At 35.7% G+C, this 21,214-nt stretch overlaps 2 protein-coding genes across 4 annotated transcripts in view; one reads left to right on the top strand and one right to left on the bottom strand.

Annotated features, from left to right (window-relative positions):
* Positions 1-2,287: 2,287 nt before the first annotated feature.
* Positions 2,288-7,224, top strand: LOC122246585 (uncharacterized). 2 transcript variants are annotated; one of them, XM_043005237.2, is made up of 4 exons: positions 2,288-2,618; positions 3,759-3,864; positions 4,553-4,596; positions 5,116-7,224. In XM_043005237.2, the coding sequence occupies exon 4, from the start codon at positions 5,116-5,118 to the stop codon at positions 7,111-7,113; it is 1,998 nt and encodes a 665-aa protein (XP_042861171.2). In that variant the 5' UTR covers positions 2,288-2,618; positions 3,759-3,864; positions 4,553-4,596; the 3' UTR covers positions 7,114-7,224. The 2 variants fall into 2 exon arrangements, with proteins under 2 accessions (XP_042861171.2, XP_086409368.1); XM_086553242.1 differs by lacking the exon at positions 3,759-3,864.
* A 1,548-nt stretch (positions 7,225-8,772) lies between these two features.
* Sys1 (Sys1 golgi trafficking protein) overlaps positions 8,773-21,214 on the bottom strand; it is a 12,689-nt gene continuing 247 nt past the window's right edge. Inside the window, exons 1-5 of one of the 2 annotated variants that reach the window (XM_086553243.1) lie at positions 18,806-18,983; positions 17,378-17,452; positions 15,299-15,391; positions 14,819-14,886; positions 8,773-13,947 (exon numbers count right to left, since the gene is read on the bottom strand). In XM_086553243.1, coding sequence (XP_086409369.1) covers positions 13,710-13,947; positions 14,819-14,886; positions 15,299-15,391; positions 17,378-17,446 — 468 coding nt within the window. In that variant the 5' untranslated portion in view covers positions 17,447-17,452; positions 18,806-18,983 and the 3' untranslated portion in view covers positions 8,773-13,709. Of the gene's footprint in view, positions 13,948-14,818; positions 14,887-15,298; positions 15,392-17,377; positions 17,453-18,805; positions 18,984-21,214 lie in introns of those variants that run through there. The other variant, XM_043005225.2, reaches the window with a different exon arrangement.

The following is a 21,214-nucleotide window of genomic DNA, read 5'->3' as shown; positions in this document are numbered from 1 at the left end:
CTATTTTCTGATGCTCCCCACAACACTATGTTAATTATCTTAAATAATGGATCTATGGTTATTACATTTTTATGAAGGGAGTTCTTAGTCTGAGCACCTCCTTTGGCAGGGCGGCCGGGCTTGGCTTCTTTTCCCGCCATATATATATATATATATATATATATATATATATATATATATATATATATATATATATATATATACATTTACTCATGTACAGTATTATACATATACTTATATAGATATATATATATACTATATATATATATATATTCTTCGATAACAACATATACGTACTTATTTTTCTTCGAAACATTAAAATTAACCATATATATATATATATATATATATATTATAATATTATAATATATATATATATATATATTTACATACATATGGATACTTTCTCGTTTCCGTTTTGAATTACCATCGGAATTTATTCAGAAAATAAAGCTATTTAGATATAAGTTGGCGAGGAAGAATCCGCTAATAATTTTAAAGAAATATTTTATCGAGCCACTTATAAATGTTTCTAATTTGAGGATTTTGAAGCACGCGAATTTTGATTGGCACCATATTGGAAAGAAAAACCATAGCACTAGAATTCCCTGAAAACACTAATTGCATAAAGTCGAAATATAAAAATGAATGCATCAATATGCATTGTCAATTTCAAACCAGTAGGCGGGTAACTTTTTCAACTGGCTAATCTTCCTGTAAATGAAACGAGCACAATTTGTACCCTGGCACCGGATGGTGGCCATTTATATAAACAAAAAATATATATAGAAACAGGCTAAAAGAGACACGTACAACCGTTAAATTCACTCAAAACTATCTGGAACATAACTACAGTTGCAGATAGTAGGTAGCCTTTCCAATATGGCCGCTACAGATTTGAGTGAGTTGTATTATTTTAGGATTTTTTTTTTTTTTTTTTTTTTTAGATCATTGCAAGGAACACCTTTTCATTCATGTACTTTTTCCTGTAAATGTAGTTAAAAGTTATTAAACAGTTGTTTACTTTTAAAGATTTGTATCACATTACATAACCTTGTTAGCGCAAGTTGTAATGGCTTATACCAGAGCCATCCCGGTGGTCGGTCGGACAGCCTTTTGTCAATTGAAAGGAAGTGCACTTGATGAGGAAAGGAATTTTGATTCAGTTCTCGTTCCTTTACTACCTACCACTTGTTGGTAGTTCGTCCTGTATTGAATTTATCCAACCACCTGAATTTTCTTTTAAACACTTCCAGATTGTACTGGATTGTTTCGAATGTTCTTGAGGTACACAGGTAAACAGCCTTCCTTAGGCCATTAGTTCCGAAGCTTTTTTTTTTTTTTTTTTTTTTCATTTCCTTGACAGGGATGATTGTCCATCTACCCAAGTACGATAGAATGCTGTTTAATGCCTTGCTTTAATTCCCCTCTTCAGGATTTGATATAGAACAACTACATTACGGAAGCCATGCTGTTCAGAATTTATTATTTTTATCGTTCTAAATACTGGACTTCTTTCTTATTCTTGAAGGACTTCCTCCATATTGTTATCAGCTGGAATATCATATGAGTCACATTCAAAGCATAAGATCGTGATGGAACACAACTAAATCATAAGATATATGATGACTGACCAGTTTTATTGTGATAAGTGGATACTTAAATCTCAAATTATCCTTTATCTTTCGGCTCGCACATCAATTGCAAAACTTAGTTATATCAATAGCTTGAAATATATACAGTACACCAGGAGGATATTACAAGCATGCAGTTGAGCGCCATAATAAGTCCTTTCCTGGGATCACATAATCACACATTGATATGTAAGGAAATAATTAATCAGAATGTCAAGAAAAAAAATTGTACTTCATTAGCATGTATCATTTATGTCTCAATAAAACCCTGCTCGGACTATCATAGTCTCTGCAGAAGGGAAGTTACAATATTTTCACCAAATACAATTATGTGAATGATGTAAAATGCATTATTTTGTACTTCTTCAAAATTTAATTACTTGGCCATTTCTAATCATCCATACAGGGTGTCAAGCCAGCGATGTCTTTTTTTTTTTATTATTATTTTTTTTTTTGTATATCTCAAGCATAGGACACTGTAATAAATAGTACCAAAGCATGTGACTTTGATCACCTTTGACATTCCTTTTTTTTTTCTCTCTCTCTCACCTAACCTCCAACAATATTCAAACCCGAAAATGATTATCATATGCACAGTCTCTGTGGTACAGACCCAAAGAAAATAATTATGTGACTAGAATAGCTTTTTTATTTACGATAATCCCCCGTTAAGTAAAGACTCCACTTCTGTTTTCTATTACTTGTTCCTTACACGTTATAAAGGAAAACGTTTTATTTAGATTAAAAGAGGAATATACGTTTAAGACGTATTAATAAATTACATATACATTTGTCTAGAATGATTTAGGTGATTAAATAGTTCGATCGAAAATATATTTATTGATAATGGAGACTAAAAGCTGGGAAGTATTATCACTGTAAATCTCTCATTGAAAATCAAGAAGCTTTGCAATGGACGTACTTGTTGCTAGGTGGTTGCATTGAAATGTCATTAGTATTTTCTCAAGAAGATTCATGTGTAATGTAAGTGTACTTTTTCTTTCACGTGTCCAATTTAATGTGTGATACCTTTAGACACCATTGCTTAGATAATATCAATTTATTATTCCTGTAATAAGTAAGAATTTTTTTTTTAAAGGTGCATGTACATTTCTTATTCAAGATTTCGTTCCCCTTTGTACTCCTCCCCCTCCTATTCTTTTCCAAAGTTTTTCCTCTTCCTCCTTTTCCTGTTCCTCTTCCACTCCTTCTCCTCTCCTCCTCTCTTTCTCCTCTCCTTCTCCTCCTCTTCTCCTTCTCCCCTTCCCTCTCCTTCTTTTCTTTCTCCTTCGTCTTTATCTTCTTCTTCTTCTTCTTCTTCTCCTCCTCCTCCTCCTCCTCCTCCTCCTCCTCCTCCTCCTCCTCCTCCTCCTCCTTTCCTCCTCCTCTCCTCCTCCTCCTCCTCTTCCTCCTCCTCCTCCTCCTCCTCTTCCTCCTCCTCTTCCTCTCCTTCTCCTCCTCTTCCTCCTCCTCCTCCTCCTCCTCCTCCTCCTCCCTTCTCCACCTCTTTTCTTCCTTTCCCCCTCCTTTCCTCTTCTCTTTTCTCTTCTTCTTCTCTCCTCCTCCTCCCCTCCTCCTCCTCCTCCTCCTCCTCCTCCTCCTCCTCCTCCTCCTCCTCCTCCTCCTCCTCCTCCTCCTCCTCCTCTTCCTCTTCCTCTTCCTCTTCCTCTTCCTCCTCCTCTTCTCCCTCCTCCTCCTCTTCTCTCTCCTCTTCTCCTCCTCTTCCTCTTCTCTTCTCTTCCTCTTCCTCTCTTCCTCCTCCTCCTCTCCTCCTCTCCTCCTCCTCCTCCTCCTCCTCCTCCTCCTCCTCCTCCTCCTCCTCCTCCTCCTCCTCCTCCTCCTCCTCCTCCTCCTCCTCCTCCTCCTCCTCCTTTTCCATCTCCTTCTTCTCCCTCCTCTTCTGCTGCTGCTTTTGTTATAGGGTTTTATACTATTCACACTTAATGACCTAAAAAGTTTCAGTACTTCCAACACTTACATTCTCTTTCCCTTATTTTTCATCATCAAATCAGAAAATTTACATGACCAAAAAATATCAATAAAGGATAGAGACCCTCATAGAATGGAAGAAGGGATTATTCATTATGTAACTTCTTTTTTTCTTTCTTTTTTCTTTTTTTGTAGGATATACCATGAAGTTGCAGTAAGAGGAGAAAAAAAATGTCTTGGAGTTCTAAGTCTTCACTAAAAAGTTGGAGACTGTGCTTGGACGCAATACGAGGACCGAGAGGTATTTTTAGTTGCTTTGCCATTTATGACCATTGGAATATAATTCTTGTTAATGGGTCTGCTAGTAGTAATAAAGATTATTGATAGGGAAAATACCATCCGGATGTCGTTATTGTGTGCAGTATGTAAGTTACAGCTTCAAATAAGTACGTATGAAAAGATGCCAAGATCACTGTTTATCTGTTAATAAAAGAGTGATAAAAGACCACTTCTTGAGAACACATGATTTCTGGATGAATATTCTAGTTAAAGAGAACTGGTATAGTAAGACTTTATTTTCTGCAATGAGAAAAGGGGGAAAAAAGTTCTATATACTGTTGATTACTAATTCCTCTCATTAAACTAAGTTAAAGAGAATGGTATAATAAGATTTTATTTTCTACTATGAGAAAAAGAGGAAAAAAATTATATATATTGTTGATCACTAATTCCTCTCATCAAAAGCTGGTTCCATCACACATTAGAGAATATTAGAACTTAATTCAGAGTGATAAGAGAAGGAGCAGAATAATATTAGTCAGTGACGACTCCTTGATTATCTGAACACTGTATCCATAATAACGTGACTATTGTTTATGCAAATGTATTTATTTCTTCCTTCAAAGTAAGTTAATTTCTCTTCATAATAATTTATTTTTTTAAGTAAATCCTTTGTGAAACCTTAAAGATAATTTTTATTTTAATTATAGGTACATATACAAGAGTCTGGGAATAAACAACATACATTATCAAGGTAAGCTATGATGGCTTATGATATAGTAAAAAAGAAAGATAGTGTACAATATATTCATTTTTACTTAATGCACAGATTGTTTCTTAATAAAACCGTGTGCAGTTACTCCAAATTCAACTCCAAAGTTGAATTTGCATTCCATTAGTTCAAGGGGACAGTCAGGCATGCTTGTGTCTGTGTGTGTGGAGGGGGTGGGGGTGGGGGGGAGAAGTTCGAGTACTCTATTTAATATGTTACTTGGCCTCTTTATGGGGTGAATGAATTTATTCATTTATTGAGGAATCTCAGACCAATTAAAAAAATCTCCTGTGTTGTGTGTGCAAATATTTATATGTAACATGTATATTATATTCATGTTCTTCATTATCGTTTATTTATAGTATGTGTTTTAATACTTGTCTGTTTTTATTTTTTTCTTTCTTTCCGTCTCTCTCTCCTTCTTTTGATCTCTCTTTTTTATCCCTGACCCATAATATATACTTTTCTTTTAAGCTAATTTGAGATTTCAATATCTTTCAGATGCCAGCACGTGTGGCGATAGACAGCCTTCTTAATTTGTCCTTAAATGCAGTTTGCAAGAATATGAACGAACTTATGACTTTTGCTAGCTTGTTTCTTTGGCGCTCTAATTATGATACATTCTTAGAAACTGGCAAAAAAATTGATGAAGTCATTCAGAGTGGTAGAGAACACATGTTCTTTGGATATGGAGTGGATGAACGGAATGATGCCCTTGAACAACAGGGAAACTTTCATTGTGTCATATCGGGATACATTCAGAATCTCCCCCCTGTATTCCATAATGAAATATTCAATAGATTACTCAGTCAGTTAACTTTCATGCAGGTTGATGAAGGTCAGATAGAGGCATTTCTTAGGGATAGAAGGTCATGTATAAACAGAGTAAGATTTCATTTCACTTTGATTCTTAATAGCATGCTAACATCAAAAGTCTCTGTGATGAATGTGAATCCCATTTCAATGTACTTGCATTCAGCCTTAGCAAAATACCTTATTGATAATAAAGATTCCATAGATGATGAAACTGTAGAAAGACTAGAAGAAAAAAGTATGAACATTTTCCTTCCTGCAATAGTAAAGTTTGAGAATTCTTTTGAAAGTCTGACAACCCTAAGCCTACAGAATATGGCAAACGGACCTTTGATGTGGATGATCAGTTTAGAGTGTCCAAATTTGTGGCACTTGGATGTTAGTGGAGAGCCTTTTGATCTAGCACTTCATCAAGCCAGTAAAACCAATAGTGGGGAGTGCGGTGCTGTGGACAAAAAGGGCAGAAGGCATAAGGAGAGGGCTGAGTTTCTAAACTCACTATGTTCCCTGTATGGGAATGATAATCAGTGGCATGAAAAATATGGAAAGGTAAATGGTTGCTTTGTGCTTAAATCACTATTGTTGCCAAAGTTAAAGTGGGAAAGAGAAGAAGAATTGCAGTTGATTCGCGAGACCATTCAAATTATTCAAAAATTAACAGAGCTAGAAGAATTAATGGGAGTGAACCTGCTCAATTCCTTCAGCACACTAAATCGCTTGCCTTACCCTCCATTCATGCTCAAATTAAAGAAGTTTTCTAATCAGCCAGGAGAGATTTTTTTCGATGTCGAACCAGAACTACTAAGGAAGGTGCACTTGCCTCTAGTAACAGAAGTAGAATTTGTGATCAATCTGCCAATACCCCTGACAATACTTGAGATATTTCCCAACATGAGGCACCTTTCTCTCACTCCATACAGTTATGATAGCCACAACTTCAATGACATTGCAAAGTATCTGACGAACCTACAAACACTAAACTTGGAAGTGCTGCATGAGTTGTCAGTTGAAAGTGTTTGTGAGCTTGCAGAGCACTGCCCTAATTTAGAATCATTGTACTTAACATGTCCTTCTTTAAGGACTGCACTGCAAGAACATGCTTGTGAAAAGACTAAAAACAATAGGACTGAAGAAGATTCCCAGCCACCAGGAACTAAGATTGATCAGTCGAAAGGAGCCATATGCGAACCACAAGAAGCATCAGACGTCCTGAAAAATATTTCCAATTACCGTGATAATCTTGTGAACATCCTCGATGCTTCAGAGTATGATGACACATTTGTACCAAAGCTACAGAAACTACAGGCTCTTTCCTTGTATTTCATAGAGTCTGTTGATGTTGAAGCATTAGTCAAATGTGTGAAAGGGTGCCCTAACCTCAGTACCTTAATAGTTGGTGTTTATGAATGGGATTCTAATTCTTATAAAGGGTTTAATGATGATCTTGTTGGGCGAATGGTTTGTAGATTAAAATATCTTGAAAATTTTATTCTTCGTACATTGTCAGATAGTGAAATAAAATATAAATTTAAGGATGTGACTGTAATGTCAGTAAAGCATATTTTAAACTTTTGCAGAAACATACAAAACATAGGCAATGCCATCAATTGGAATATACCTGCTAAAGAAGTAGAATCTTTGAATGAGAATTTCAAGGCAAATAATTTTATCTTAAGACTAAAATAAGTTTCATGTTTATAGAAGGACAGTTTATATTTTCACATGATAAGGATGATGCCTTAGAAATTTTTTGGAAGTTTTGTTAGTTCAGTACAAATAGCCATTAGTAAATAATAAGTTTACCACAAGCCTATATATATATATATATATATATATATATATATATATATATATATATATATATATATATATATATATATATATATATATATATATATATATATATATCTTTATAGAAATTCATCTGTCTTTCCATACATATCAACATATTTACCTATCTATCTGTCTATATAATGTATACACATACATATTATCTATCTACTTATCCATCTGTATGTATATGTGTATTTGTGCAAGTGCTTGTGCATGTGCATATGTGTGTGTGTCTGCATGTGCATGTGTATGTAAATAAAACAGTGTTTGGTGCATGCAGGAACCCCAATATATTTCCTGTTTTTCTGTATGTTACCTTATTACAAAAGAGCAAAAGGCAATAAACTATATATATTAAGAAAAAGAATATTATTTTCTCTATATCCTAAAAGCAAAATCTGAATTGAATCTTTAATAGTCTTCTCTTTACAGACTAGGTTACTTAAGTTGCATTTCTTAGTATGATTTTAAAAAAGAATAATGATTTTTTTTGTCTATCAGTCAATAAGTTAATTTCATGCTGCAGGTAAAGAGCGATTTATTTTTTCATGTACATATTTTTCCTTTTATTTCTAATTAATGCAAGACATAACAATGAGCAGAGTTATTCATAATCATCTAGAACAAACCTAAGAATTTATTCATGATCTTTATATCTGTTCCACATAACAATACAATAGCTACACTTTTTGTAGCTCCATTGCCTAATCACTCATTTCTTTATTCCATGAATTCAATAGAATCTATGTAAATCATTCATCTACAAGCTGATTGAGGGGAATGGCTATAGACGTAGAAGTGGGTGCAGCCCTAATTCTATGATTCTTAACCCTCTCTGGACGGGTGGTACAGTACTGTACCGCTCATTCAAAAGCCCAGTGGCCGGGCGGCACAGTATTGTGCCAGCCATTTAATTGATTTAGGCCTAATAATTCGAAAGCCCCGGCATTGTGACATTCAAGGCTAGAATGCCCCCGTCGTTAATATGACAAATAGAGATTACTTTACTATAGAGATGGCGGGTGCATCTCTTGACGCAAACATGTATGTGTGCACGTATGAATATGCGAACTATTTCTGGTGCTCAGTTAGTGGTTGAGTATTGAGATGTATATATCTTAGTTTTGCATTATATTTTTATGTCATGTTGAATTACATTTTACATGTTGGGTTACCTACTTCACATAGATTCATTCATAAAAATTCCTGGCAGTCTGTGTGTGTGTGTGTGTGTGTGCGTGTGTGTGTGTGTGCGTGTGCGTGTGCGTGTGCGTGTGCGTGTGCGTGTGCGTGTATGAACTCCATCCCTACCCCTCTCTGGCTAACAGGTTTCAAGACACTGTGCAACCCCATAAAATGAAAATACACAATAAAACCAAAGAAATGCATAGTTTCAGATAGAACAGGATTTACCCTCATAAATGTTCATGCAAGGGCGTGGCTTTTGGCCATAAGGCAACTTTGGTGAATTAACATTTTGTGCCCATATTAGGAGATGAAAGGATATGCTATTTTCAGAGTTTTATTTGGTGTCTGGTGATTAGTAGTAATATTGGTCAGATGACATTACAAGTAGAGGTCAAAGATCATGAAGAGAATGTCATCTTACTATTCCTGCAATGCATGCAGCTGGAGTTTGAGAAATGTTATATAGATATGTTTGTTGCATAATGTAGTTTATTTCTCCTTATTGATATTTTCATTAGGATGAAAATAAAGAGATAATAAAATTGCAAACTATTCTTGTAAAAGGTAAGAAAATTATCTGTAAAAGAGGCCCACTCTTGTGTTTGGAACACTAGAGTTGTCTGCACAGCTAATGAAATTAGGTGTTAGCACTGCAAAAAAAAAGTAATCAGTCATTCAGAATTGTCAGTGCTAATATCTCATCTCTCAACATTTAACTTGATTAATCCAGCAATATATAAATAAATGGTTTACTATTAATCTACAGAATTCTAACAAGAATTATGAGTTGTAATATCAGGTGACTACAAAATATAGACTTAATTGTACAAATGTGCTATGTTTGTACACTGACAACTGGAAAATAAAACATTAAACCACTTATTGCAACCAATCTCCTTAAAAGGTGTTTTTAAGGGCTACTGCCCTGGACATTTTGTTATATTAAACTCAGTTTTTATATTGCATTTATTCCCTAACTACTATACACCTGATTCATTATATGTCACGGAAAAAAAGTAAAATTATCAAAATGTTGACAATTCTTATGTTTTGATTAATTAGTGTCTTTTTCTATCCTGTAATCTATTACATACAAGTTTATCAGGTAATGCAATAAACAGAACAGCAGTTAGTTGTGCATGTTCCCAACTTATACATCTCCATTTACAACTCTTATTGTTGCTGTGCTTTAGATTGAGGAGTCAAAGCATACAATTTATCATTACATGCATATTTAGTCCATCATTATCTTCAATAACGTCACTAAAATGCTAAGTTTCTTCAAAACCAGTATACATATTAGTTTTGCCTCATAAAAAAGTATGAATTAAGTATTACAGACTTTTGTTAGTTCAGTGTAGTTTTCAAGTCCTTTGTCCTTGTCTGGTTTTCAGCACAACTTCAACTAAAATATGCCGTAGAAGCAGGAAGACAGTTGTGACTTTAAAAGATAACCTTTCCTATCCTTACACCAAACGTTTTACTAAATCAGACTAACACTCACAAAACAGGACATAAATATGTCAGTAAGTATGTATACAGTCTATCCTAAAAAATATAAGATCTTGCTATAAATGATCCCTATTATTACAGACAAATTTTGGTAGACACCGATTCTCCCTTCCTCCCAGCCTTCTCCCTGCCTATCCATAATCCAACTATTATCAGGACTAAATACCCGTCTGTGGTCTATCTCTGGACTCTTCGCTCCTGAATTAATGCAGCTGAAGAGATGGAAGTACCAAACAGACATATCTCTAAGATATAATGTGAGCACCTAATGAAATATAGGTAGCTAAGGGGCAGTAGGAAAGTCATTGTGTAAACTGCAGGTATACCTACACGAAAAAAAAATATATATATAATTTAAGCATAACAAAAGGATCCTCTGGAAAAACATTTATTGCTTTTTTTTCATTATTAATGTATGAAAAGGTAATGAATAAGATAAATCTCACCACTGTCAGTGTCACAAAATGCACTATTTGTTTTACAGCACAAGTGACAATAATTTCCATTTAGCATCAGCAAACCTACCTGGGAAAATAAAAAGATTCATAAGATGTTATTCCTGTTTCAGGGTCTTTTTATTGACAAAATAATTATTACCATATTGATGTATTTCTTTGAGAGATGACTGAAGAATTCTCCTGTATACCATGACCATGATTTTTAAGATTTCTCTACGTTAATTCAGGAGCTTAGAGTAAAAGATGGAGGAGAGAAGGTGTTGAGAGAGGGAAGAATTAATGTTAAGAAAATAATAGTTTAGATAGAGGAAACACATTTAGATTTGTCTGACAGATTTACAACACAATTGTTCTTTTTATTTCCCCGTAAGCAATACATACAGATGAATAACAATCTTGATAATAATGTGATAATGCAGTACCATGTATGATTCAAGATGCAGGACAGCAAACAGGCTTAGCACTATCGAGGAATTTGTCCTGGAGCTGGGGGAAGGAGTTGCAGCTAGGTAAGGTTTAACCCTCTCGTGACGCATTCTAGGCCCGTTCGCTGGAGACGCGATACGGCGTCGTTTATTTAACTGATTTAGGCCTATGCGTTCGAGAGCCCCGGCACTGTGACATGCAAGACTGGAATGCCCCTGTCGTGAATGGGCTAACCCATTTGCACCAGATAACATGATATCATGTCATGGGAATTTTTCATTCTGGCTGCATGATGTCCTATCATGTCATGATCTCTCCCTCTAAGTACATGTTTTATATACATAATTATGTATTAAATCTTTGCTTTTGTGCAGACACAAAAAATGCCTCTCTGCAGCCCATGAAATCGAGCGAGTGAAAAGCACTTTTAGCGGCACAGCGCAGCATCATGTCGGGAGAGATCTTGCACCTGGAGGCTGGATGCGCTTGTTATCTTCACTGCAAGAGCAGCATTAGGCAAATAACTGCCCCATTGCGAACGAGTTAAACGGATCCACAAGCTGTTATGTGTTCCTCTAGAGGATGTCTCTTATTTAAAACGAGGATAGACTGTATACACAATTTGTATCATCTATATATGTACATATAATGTATATACATATATAATAAATCATTCATATGTATTAATGTATATATTTACAATATAAACATACCTTTTTGTTTATTTCAAAATATAAAGTTTTACATCCCAAAATATTAATGTTAATCTTACATATTATGTCAGACTCTCTACCTTCCTGTAAATAGTAGTAACATTAAAGTAGTAGTAAGTTAAAATATTCTACTGAATAATATTTTCAAACTCTAAAACTCCTTGAATTGTGAACTAAAATATTTTAACACATTTTTTTTTGTATGTAAGCCATGCTTTCAGTCAGTTTCCCAACATTTACAATATAATATTGCAGATGCATTTAGACACGCACGCACATGCACACACACACACACACACACACACACACACACACACACACACACACACACACACACACACACACACACACACACACACACACACACACACACACACACACACACACACACATACAAATAAACATATATTTTACTTGCCTCTCATTAATATACACAGTTTTTTCATCATTTTCCTTATAAGCTTTCCTGACCATCCTAAAATATTATATCTAAATCACACATATCAGAGTAACACCGATAAAATATTTTCATATTTTTAATGGCAAAACTAAAAGTATGCAACAAATTATCGAGGAACACTTCCATCACTTGCAAAAACATTCCATGACATTCAATTGAAACACGGCTTCTTTATATCAACTGTTCCCAACCTGGCAATGGGTGTACGAGATTTCTCACGGGATATACAGAGTTCTTCGACCACGTCACTAACAAGGACTCGTCAGTATACACGGGTAACTCGGCTCACTAGGGAAACCTTCGCTCGTGTCAACCAGGGGCAAATCTTCTTGGTAGCTTACTGTGAAAATTTGGCAAACGGCATTCATCTAATGCTGTTTGCCCCCTATAATCATCTGTGCCCCTGTTGATGTCCTCCCAATGATAGATGCTTGGTTATGTCTATGCTCTCAACTGCACTTAGTTAAGTTAGGTTGGGATGTTTAGTTGGCGGGTGGGGGGGTGGGGGGGGGGCAATGGGGAGACTAGTTACTAACAGGTTGGGAACCTCTATATGTTAAGATAAAAAGACCTCTTTATGTGATACATTTAATGAAGAAAATATATATATATCTTTACAAAAAAACAAAATAAATACTATGATCATCATCATTATCATTACTGTTACCATGAAAGTTAAGATCAGCATCATTAATAATCATCCAATCTACTAAAGAATAAAAATATTTAAAAGAGACATGTTTATCTCTATAACGGCTGTAACCATAAAAAAATAACAAAAAAATATCAAGCAATATTTCAAAAAGAAACAAAATACACAGGACCTAGCTCTTCATTCTGTCTGTCCAATGCTACTCCGTTGTGCATGATGCAACACGGTTCAGCACTATTACACAGTGGCTCAACTTTCAATTGACACTCCATTCAAGATACTATAAAACATTTCTGTATTTTTTTAATCAATGGTTTTCTTCTACATAGGCAATCATAATACAAAATATGTTATTCATAACATAGGGAGAGAGGAAAAGGAGGAGAGATCGGGAGAGAGAGGTAAGGTGAAAAGGTAGGGGGGGGAGGGGGTGGGGGCAGAAAGGGAGAGAGGAAGGGAAGAAGGGAGGAAGGGAGGGAGGGAGGGAGAGAAAGAGTAAGATAGATAGATAGAGAGAGAGAGAGAGAGAGAGAGAGAGAGAGAGAGAGAGAGAGAGAGAGAGAGAGAGAGAGAGAGAGAGAGAGAGAGAGAGAGAGAGAGAGAGAGAGAGAGAGAGAGACTGGTAATAAAATGAGGTATTCAAAATTTCACAAATCTTCACATTTTGTTTTTCTTCTATCCTTCATCTACATGGAAGGTAATGTTTGGAAGCTTCATATGGTCTCATTGGATGACTTAAAATGCTTAGATCAACAACAACAAAAATTGAATTCTTTGGGTGTTTTTGGGACTGCAATCCTATCCGGCTATATCCTAAATAAAAGGGGAGAAAAAATGCCTTTGACATTCTCTATCCTAAAATCAATATCACAAACTTCCAGTTAAAAATATTTGCTAAAATACCCTATACGCCTAAGTGGAAATGGTTCGTACAAGTTTTACAGGTATCCTTCTAAACAAATTTTCTAGCTAATATTGACTATCATTACAAATATAGAAAATAAAATAATATAAATACAGTATAAAAACTGACATACTATTCACAGATCAACTTTTGAACTCATCACAGGAATATTCTGCATCTCGGTCCTCATGCACATGTATTCTCCAAGGACACACATTAGAGTTATCGTAACGAGGTGAAGTAGCCACACTGACGGCTGTGAAGGGAGATGTCCATTGTAAAACCAACAGCACAACATGTGTAGGAAATGGGCCGTTATTGTGAAGTCAAGACACTGTTTTGTTCTCTGGACAATTTTCCACAATCCTAAAGACCTGAAATATCAATATCAGCGAATTAGGAACTTCTTACGTATCTCAAAGCAAGGTAGGTTATGTTTATTAATATTGCAATAAAAAGTTTAAAAAATTATCAATTTAACAATCCAACCATGTGTTATTGTTTTTTTTGCTGTTTTTTTATTCTCATATCTTTATATTTTATAGATTCTTCACTCTAGTCAGTGAAATGTCAGACATTACAATCTTTTCATTCAACAAGCAAGTTTCATTAAAATAACAGTGAAAAGGAATGAAAACAGGGGAGCGGGAAAGGGGAAAGGGGAGGGGGAAGAGTGAGAGAGGTAGAGCAACAGAGAGAGAGAGAGAGAGAGAGAGAGAGAGAGAGAGAGAGAGAGAGAGAGAGAGAGAGAGAGAGAGAGAGAGAGAGAGAGAGAGAGAGAGAGAGAGAGAGAGAGAGAGAGAGAGAGAGAGAGAGAGAGAGAGAGAGAAGAGAGAGAGAAAGAGAGATAGAGAGAGAGAAGAGAGAGAGAGAGAGAGAGAGAAGAGAGATAGAGAGAGAGAAGAGAGAGAGAGAGAGAAAGAGATAGAGAGAAGAGAGAGAGAAAGAGAGAGAGAGAGAGAGAAAGAGAAAGAGAGAAAGGAGAAAGAGAGAGAGAGAGAGAGAGAGAGAGAGAGAGAGAGAGAGAGAGAGAGAGAGAGAGAGAGAGAGAGAGAGAGAGAGAGAGAGAGAGACAGACACACACACACACACACACACACACACACACACACACACACACACACACACACACACACACACACACACACACACACACACACACACACACACACACACACACACACACACATATACACACACAAAATGATAGACAGAGAAAGAAAACAAGACAGATCTATAACATACCCAGTTAGCGCATTGAGAATAAATGCGGCCATCACTGCTCTACCATGCACCTCTTTTATTTGGATTTCCTGTAAAATTGGAGTCAATAATCAATACGCCAATACCTTAGTATAGATATGATTAAGCTAATTTCATAATTTCAAAAATAATGTCAGGTTACCCTTTCAAAAAAATTATCTGTTAAAGAAAGCTTTGGGCATATTTATCTTTGTTTTTAGCCCATTCCTTACGGTTAATAAAATCAGAAATTGTAATATAAAGTTTTAATAGTTACTAATTCAATAAAGTCATTCTAAAATCCAATACGAATATGAACTGCTATTAGCAAACAAGCAAGAGGAAAATCATAAAAGAAAAATATGGAAAATAATAATAATAATAAAAAAAATAATGATAATAAAAATAAATAGTCTCAGTTCCTCATACAAACACAATTATGCTACTTCCATGACTGACATCAAGGCAACATCGTGACTGTACCTGGTATTTGAAGATACTATCAAGTGATCTGTGATGTCCAGTGAAGACGTCCATGAAGGCAATCCATATACCGAGACCAATGTAGTAAACAGCCTGAAATAGTAACGTAAGATATTCTTAAGATAGGATAACACTTCACTGACATTCCAAAGCATGAAAGTGCAATAGAGACATTCATTGCTGAAGTGTCACGAATGTTGTGGTTGATGTTGGGTGGCCATTGCTTACATCAGCCTAGGGTCGGAAATAAAGTGCAACACGCAACATGATGACAAACAAAATGCAACAGCAAAAGGAATTCTGGTGATCATTGTTGTGTCTTGAATGCCTTTCCTTTGAATCAACACTACAGTGCAAATAGGCATGAAAACTGTGAAGTAGGAAAGTAGACGTAGATGATTGAGATATTTGGGAAAGAGAGAGCAGCCGAACAGAAGAGTGGGGATAGGGTATCAATAGGGTTTCAATAAATGGCATTTCTTTTTTTTTTTCAAATGGCTATCTACGGTTCCTTAGATTGCAAATAAGCTCAACTGAATTTGCAGTTTCCAAAGATACTATTTTCAACCAATGCAAATGATCTCTGTCACTGCTGAAAATGTTCTAGGATGTATCAGAGTAAACTTTGTTTTAGCTGAAGTTGTTCTTTTCATGTAATTATTCACAACACTTTTTATACAATAATTCATAAACTTTTATATTTGGGGCTGATAGCTGTTATCACATCACTTACAGGTTCACAATGTCTAGTAATCAATTTAATGCAAGTATGCAGTTTTAAGTAATTCTACATCTTAGACAGATGCACTGTCTATGGCCTGGTACTGAGCTGCTTATTGCTTCCATGCACTATGTCCTGGACTCGTAATTCCCTTATGCAGTTCATGTCTCCTTCCAAATGTTGGAAAAAAGTGGTAAGGAGAACCTTTTTGCATCAAAAAGATCACTTAAGTTTTCAAAGATTTTTCTAAGATCTAGTTATACTGCTCAGCACTGGAGAAGTTGAATTTTAATAAAGAAAGTTTGCTGCTAGTATTCTCATTTCTTCAAAGCAGGAATTCAAGTCATGCATAAAATCAGGACTTGCTGGACATGGTCAAGACAACAAAATTGACTTTATATAAATGTCTGTTAAGGCAAGCAAAACATTGCTCACCCAAACCCACTTTTACACCTACAGCTACACACATTTTACTTATTTTCATTGTCTTTTAAAAAATAATTGTCTCTTGAACTAAAGATGGCCTTTCTCCAACATAATAAATGAAACCTTGAAAACTCAAACCAGCTTTTCATAATTACCTTCATATGCTCTAACTTTAAAAAAAAATATCTAACAGTTTGGTCTTTCCTGGTAATGCTAGCCTGTTACTATTAGTTCTTTGAAATAGTCAAAGACTGTCTTTTCTATTAACCCATTGGTCGCAGTATTAAATAAATATTTGTGCAGTAGGATGGCTGGTTTACATTGTCTGGGACAGTGCCATTCACGTCTATGACCGACTCTGCCTTTGCAGCAAATCATGCCATCTGCTGCTAATGGGTTAAACAAACTTGCAATAGAGACAAAGCAACCCAGCCACTTATACATGTTGGAATAAACCTCTTTGCAATATAATCTCTTAATCAGTTCTTTTTTTTAAATCAAAAGACAAAACAGCTTTTTGCAAATCCATCAAATCAAACATGCCACCACGATATTCTTTCCGGCAAATACAGGTTCAAAATCTCCGAAACAGTTGGCCACTGTAAGGTAAGGCAAGTGTATCTCAAAATCAGCTCCCAAAATGCCTACTTCACTTCAGCAGGAAGAGATGCAATTAACTTGTAATCTTATCTGGATAAGTAATAATCAGTAATCAGTAATACCCTTAACCTATTCATGCCAGGGGCATTCCAGCCTTGCAAGTTGCAATGCCGGGGCTCTCGAACGCATAGGCCTAAATCAATTAAATGATCGACGCCATATGATGGCACCAGAGGGTTAATGACAAAAATAAGTTTTAAAAAAACTAGAAAAAGAAAAAATAATTGTATATTTAAATGTTAAGAAAACCTGTACTCTTGTGGCTGCTTTACCTGCATCGTGATGATTTGTGAAATGATCAGTGGAGGATCCCATATCTTGTATCGAAACCCTCCCGCCATCTTTAGCTGAAAAGAAAGGAGATCGATTTTTAGGCGTCTTTGATCACAAGCTACAATTATCGATTTGCATTTACAAACCTAGGTACCAATCCATATCTGAAATGGGGTTACCATATTTTTGTTCTACACATTCCAACTGGAAATTCAGGAAAGTGTGATCAATAAAATATTGCTTGTAATCTTGGCTCTAAATCCCAATGAGGATTTGTTAATTTTGGGCTAAATAAATGCCAAAAAAAGAAGTAATCTGACCATAGACACCAAATCGAGAATCACGGGCAGTTCTCATAGACTTCAAATCTTTCTAGTAAATTTCCAGAAAGATAAGAGTTTGTAAAGAAGACACATTACTTTGCATAACTTCTCGCCAGATTGGAGCACATATCATCTAGATCTATCAGATGAGCTCTGAACCAGTAATATAACTAGGTGTCTGTCATTGGGGGGCAGCTGACTACGGGGGATCTAATACAGTCTGGGGCTTAGGATGAGGGGTTCTGTAAGCCCCTCACCCCCAGAAAATATAGAAATTTGACCAACTTCATATGCATACACATACCAAAATACAAACATTTGAACTTTCATTCTGACTTCTGATCACAACATATAACAATACCATGTTTTGTGTATATTAATCTCACCATTTACATAACATAGGCATTATATTTGTTAGAAACCTTATTTTTTTGTATTATGGTATCATGTATCAATTCAGATTAAGACCATGTGCTAAATCTTCCCATTAGTCCCCCTGCCAGAAGTCAACAAACTTCCATCAACTATATTCTTGCAAGACAGAGTTCAGTTTGGTTCTTTATTTGACAATGATTTGCCAGGGAGGTCTACAAGCTCTATCTTGCCAGAACATGTGATGGAGGATTTTATTGGCTTTCGCCTGCGTGTTGACCAGCATGGATGGAGGTCAGATACAGGTGCATCATTTTAACCCATTGGTCGCGGTATTAAAAAAATGTTTGTGTAGTAGGATCACTGGTTTACATGTCGGACACGGTGCCATCCGCGTCTATGACCGACTCTGCCTTTTCAGCAAATCATGCCATCCGCTGCCAATGGGTTAACACAATGACACCAGTTGGCATCTATAAATGACATGGCAAGGGAGGTCTGAACTTAGAGTCATGACAATGAAGGCTGCTCTCTGTTCTATGCACTATATTTTATCTCTTTGATAGCACTAATTCTTAAATTACAGCCTTTCAAATTCAGTCTAAACCTAATTTTTTAAAATCTCAAGTGGGGAACCTTATCTAGTGCACTCAGATAATTTCCAGCCACCTTTGAGTAAAATTGTACTGCACCACTGTCCTTCACTCCCACAAATAAGTTCACATTGCCTACCTTTGTGCAGTCCAATAGTTGATAATCACCAAAATTGTTGTTGCTGAAAGTAGCACCCTTTCCTTTACACTGTCTAGATCATGTCAAATAATAGTACTTGCACAGTAAGGATATACTCAGGGCTGGTGTGGTGAAGTAACAGTAACATGGGTAAAGTATATCAATCTTAACCACTGAGTTCACTGTGACACTAACATGAAAAAATATACATATAATGCAGCAAAATAAAATAAAATATGCTTATAGAAGTAAGCCTCTTTCATTAACCCATTAACAATGAATGACATGGTATAATGTCACTGGAATATTACCAACATGACACATGATGTTCTGTAACATCATGGAGTTTCGCAGTTTATAAACATTATACATAGTTATGCCTGTATAAAAACACTGTTGTCTCATTTATATATATAGAAATTTTTCTTAACTCTATCACAAAAAATAAATAAAAATACCTAAACCTCTTTTTGTCACCCCTCTGAATAATGTATGTGGCTCCGTACAACCTCTCACTCGAAGAGAAGCTGTGTACAGTTGGCGATTGGAGCAGAATTAGGCAAATATATGTCCTGATATAAGTGGGTTAACAAATTGTAATATAAATCTCAAAAATAATTTAAAAAAATAAATGCAAATCAAGCCAAAACATAAATCTAAATAACTATACTAACGACAAAAGGAAATGACACTGAAAAGAAAAGAAAAGGACATGCAACAGATTAATTCGATCAGCAGGTAAAAAAAACAAAAGAAACAATCTGAACATAAAACCAAAATAGGAAAGAAAGAGAGAGAGAGAGAGAGAGAGAGAGAGAGAGAGAGAGAGAGAGAGAGAGAGAGAGAGAGAGAGAGAGAGAGAGAGAGAGAGAGAGAGAGAGAGAGAGAGAGAGAGAGAGAGAGAGAGAGAGAGAGAGGAGAGAGAGGAGAGAGAGAGAGAGAGAGAGAGAGAGAGAGAGAGAGAGAGAGAGAGAGGATAAATGTAAATAAATATAGGGGTCACAGATACATAACTTGCACATAAGGCAGAGAAATACCCTTATTTAGCATACAGCCATCAGCATGTGAGCTTGCTAACCAAAAAAGTGCTGAGTCTAGCAGCTTAGATAATGGGAACTTACAAGAGATAATGATAAATGCAAGCTAATGAACACACTATAATAAAAACAAAATTCACGGTCATTTATAGTGTCCACCATATAATGCCATGTCCATCGTCTACCGCTCGAGTACAGGCAAATAAAAAAAAAACATATTACACTACAAATTTCAATCATTCTTGATATATAGTTACTTTCATCAGTCATCTATACACATCTACTATTTCTGCTACATTTGCTTGTAGCCAATAGGAATATACAATTGATGCAAGTAAATGTAAATAAATATTGACTGGACTTTGGAACGCCATGTTTTAATTTTAGTGCCTCTACGCACCAGAAAACGCATGATTGGTGGAAGTTGATCATGACATCATTACGTAGGCGGCGCTATGAATACCATGAATACCATGGAACTTTGTTTTGACTATACGTAAGAAAAGTGTACTTAATCATTCAGTGAAAAACATAAGAACAAGAAGGAAAATTATTTAGCTAAAACCAGTACACAGTAAGACTAACACTAAGGATAAGAGAAGAATAGAATAAAATATAGGGTGGTCCTCTCGAAGACGCTACACTGGTAAAGAGAAAGTTGTCTTCTTTCTCCTCCTCAAGAGGACTGCATATTAGTAGAATAATAATTTGTAGTCACACACCAGCAGATGAGGTCATCAAATGCAATTTACGTTTAGGATTCATTCAGGTAAAACAAAAAAAAGGCCTCGGTCAATCATTTGTCTGAGGAAGTTGAAAGTCAAAGGAGCTGTTCCACGTCTTATAATCCTCTCTCGAATATCTTTTTTTTTTTTTTTCAACAGAGTCCGAAATTTAACAGATGAAGAGTCTACAAATTTATCTAATTACCTATACACATTCAGGCAAAAGCCGTATTGCCGTTAACTAACACTCTACCTTTATTTCCCCCCCCCATAAGATCTTTATAAAGCTCAATGTGCGACAAAGTATATATTAAGTCAAATTCACCTCTTCAGAGCACGAGTATCATCCACAAACTATAATTTCTATTAACATGCAACATAGGCTATACAGGTCCTATCCATCGTTTGCAATAACAACTTCCTATAAAGTGCGATAGCTAATCAACATCACTAAATACCGATAACAATAATACTTAACAGAATTTCAGAAGCTTAGAAAACAGTCAGTAACAAATCCACAAACACACCAATCACAAACTCACCAACCCAACCATTCATACCAACAAACAAATCCACAAACACATGCACACCAAAGCACATCTTAAATACAAAAAAACAACCATCAATTTCTCCGTTTCCTTTCGACC

This window comes from Penaeus japonicus, unplaced genomic scaffold (assembly GCF_977035675.1).
Source record: "Penaeus japonicus unplaced genomic scaffold, GWHDUDI00000001_assembly GWHDUDI00000028, whole genome shotgun sequence".
Taxonomy (NCBI): domain Eukaryota; kingdom Metazoa; phylum Arthropoda; class Malacostraca; order Decapoda; family Penaeidae; genus Penaeus; species Penaeus japonicus.
Note: the sequence above shows the minus strand (reverse complement) of the source record. Positions and strands in the feature narration are given on the sequence as shown.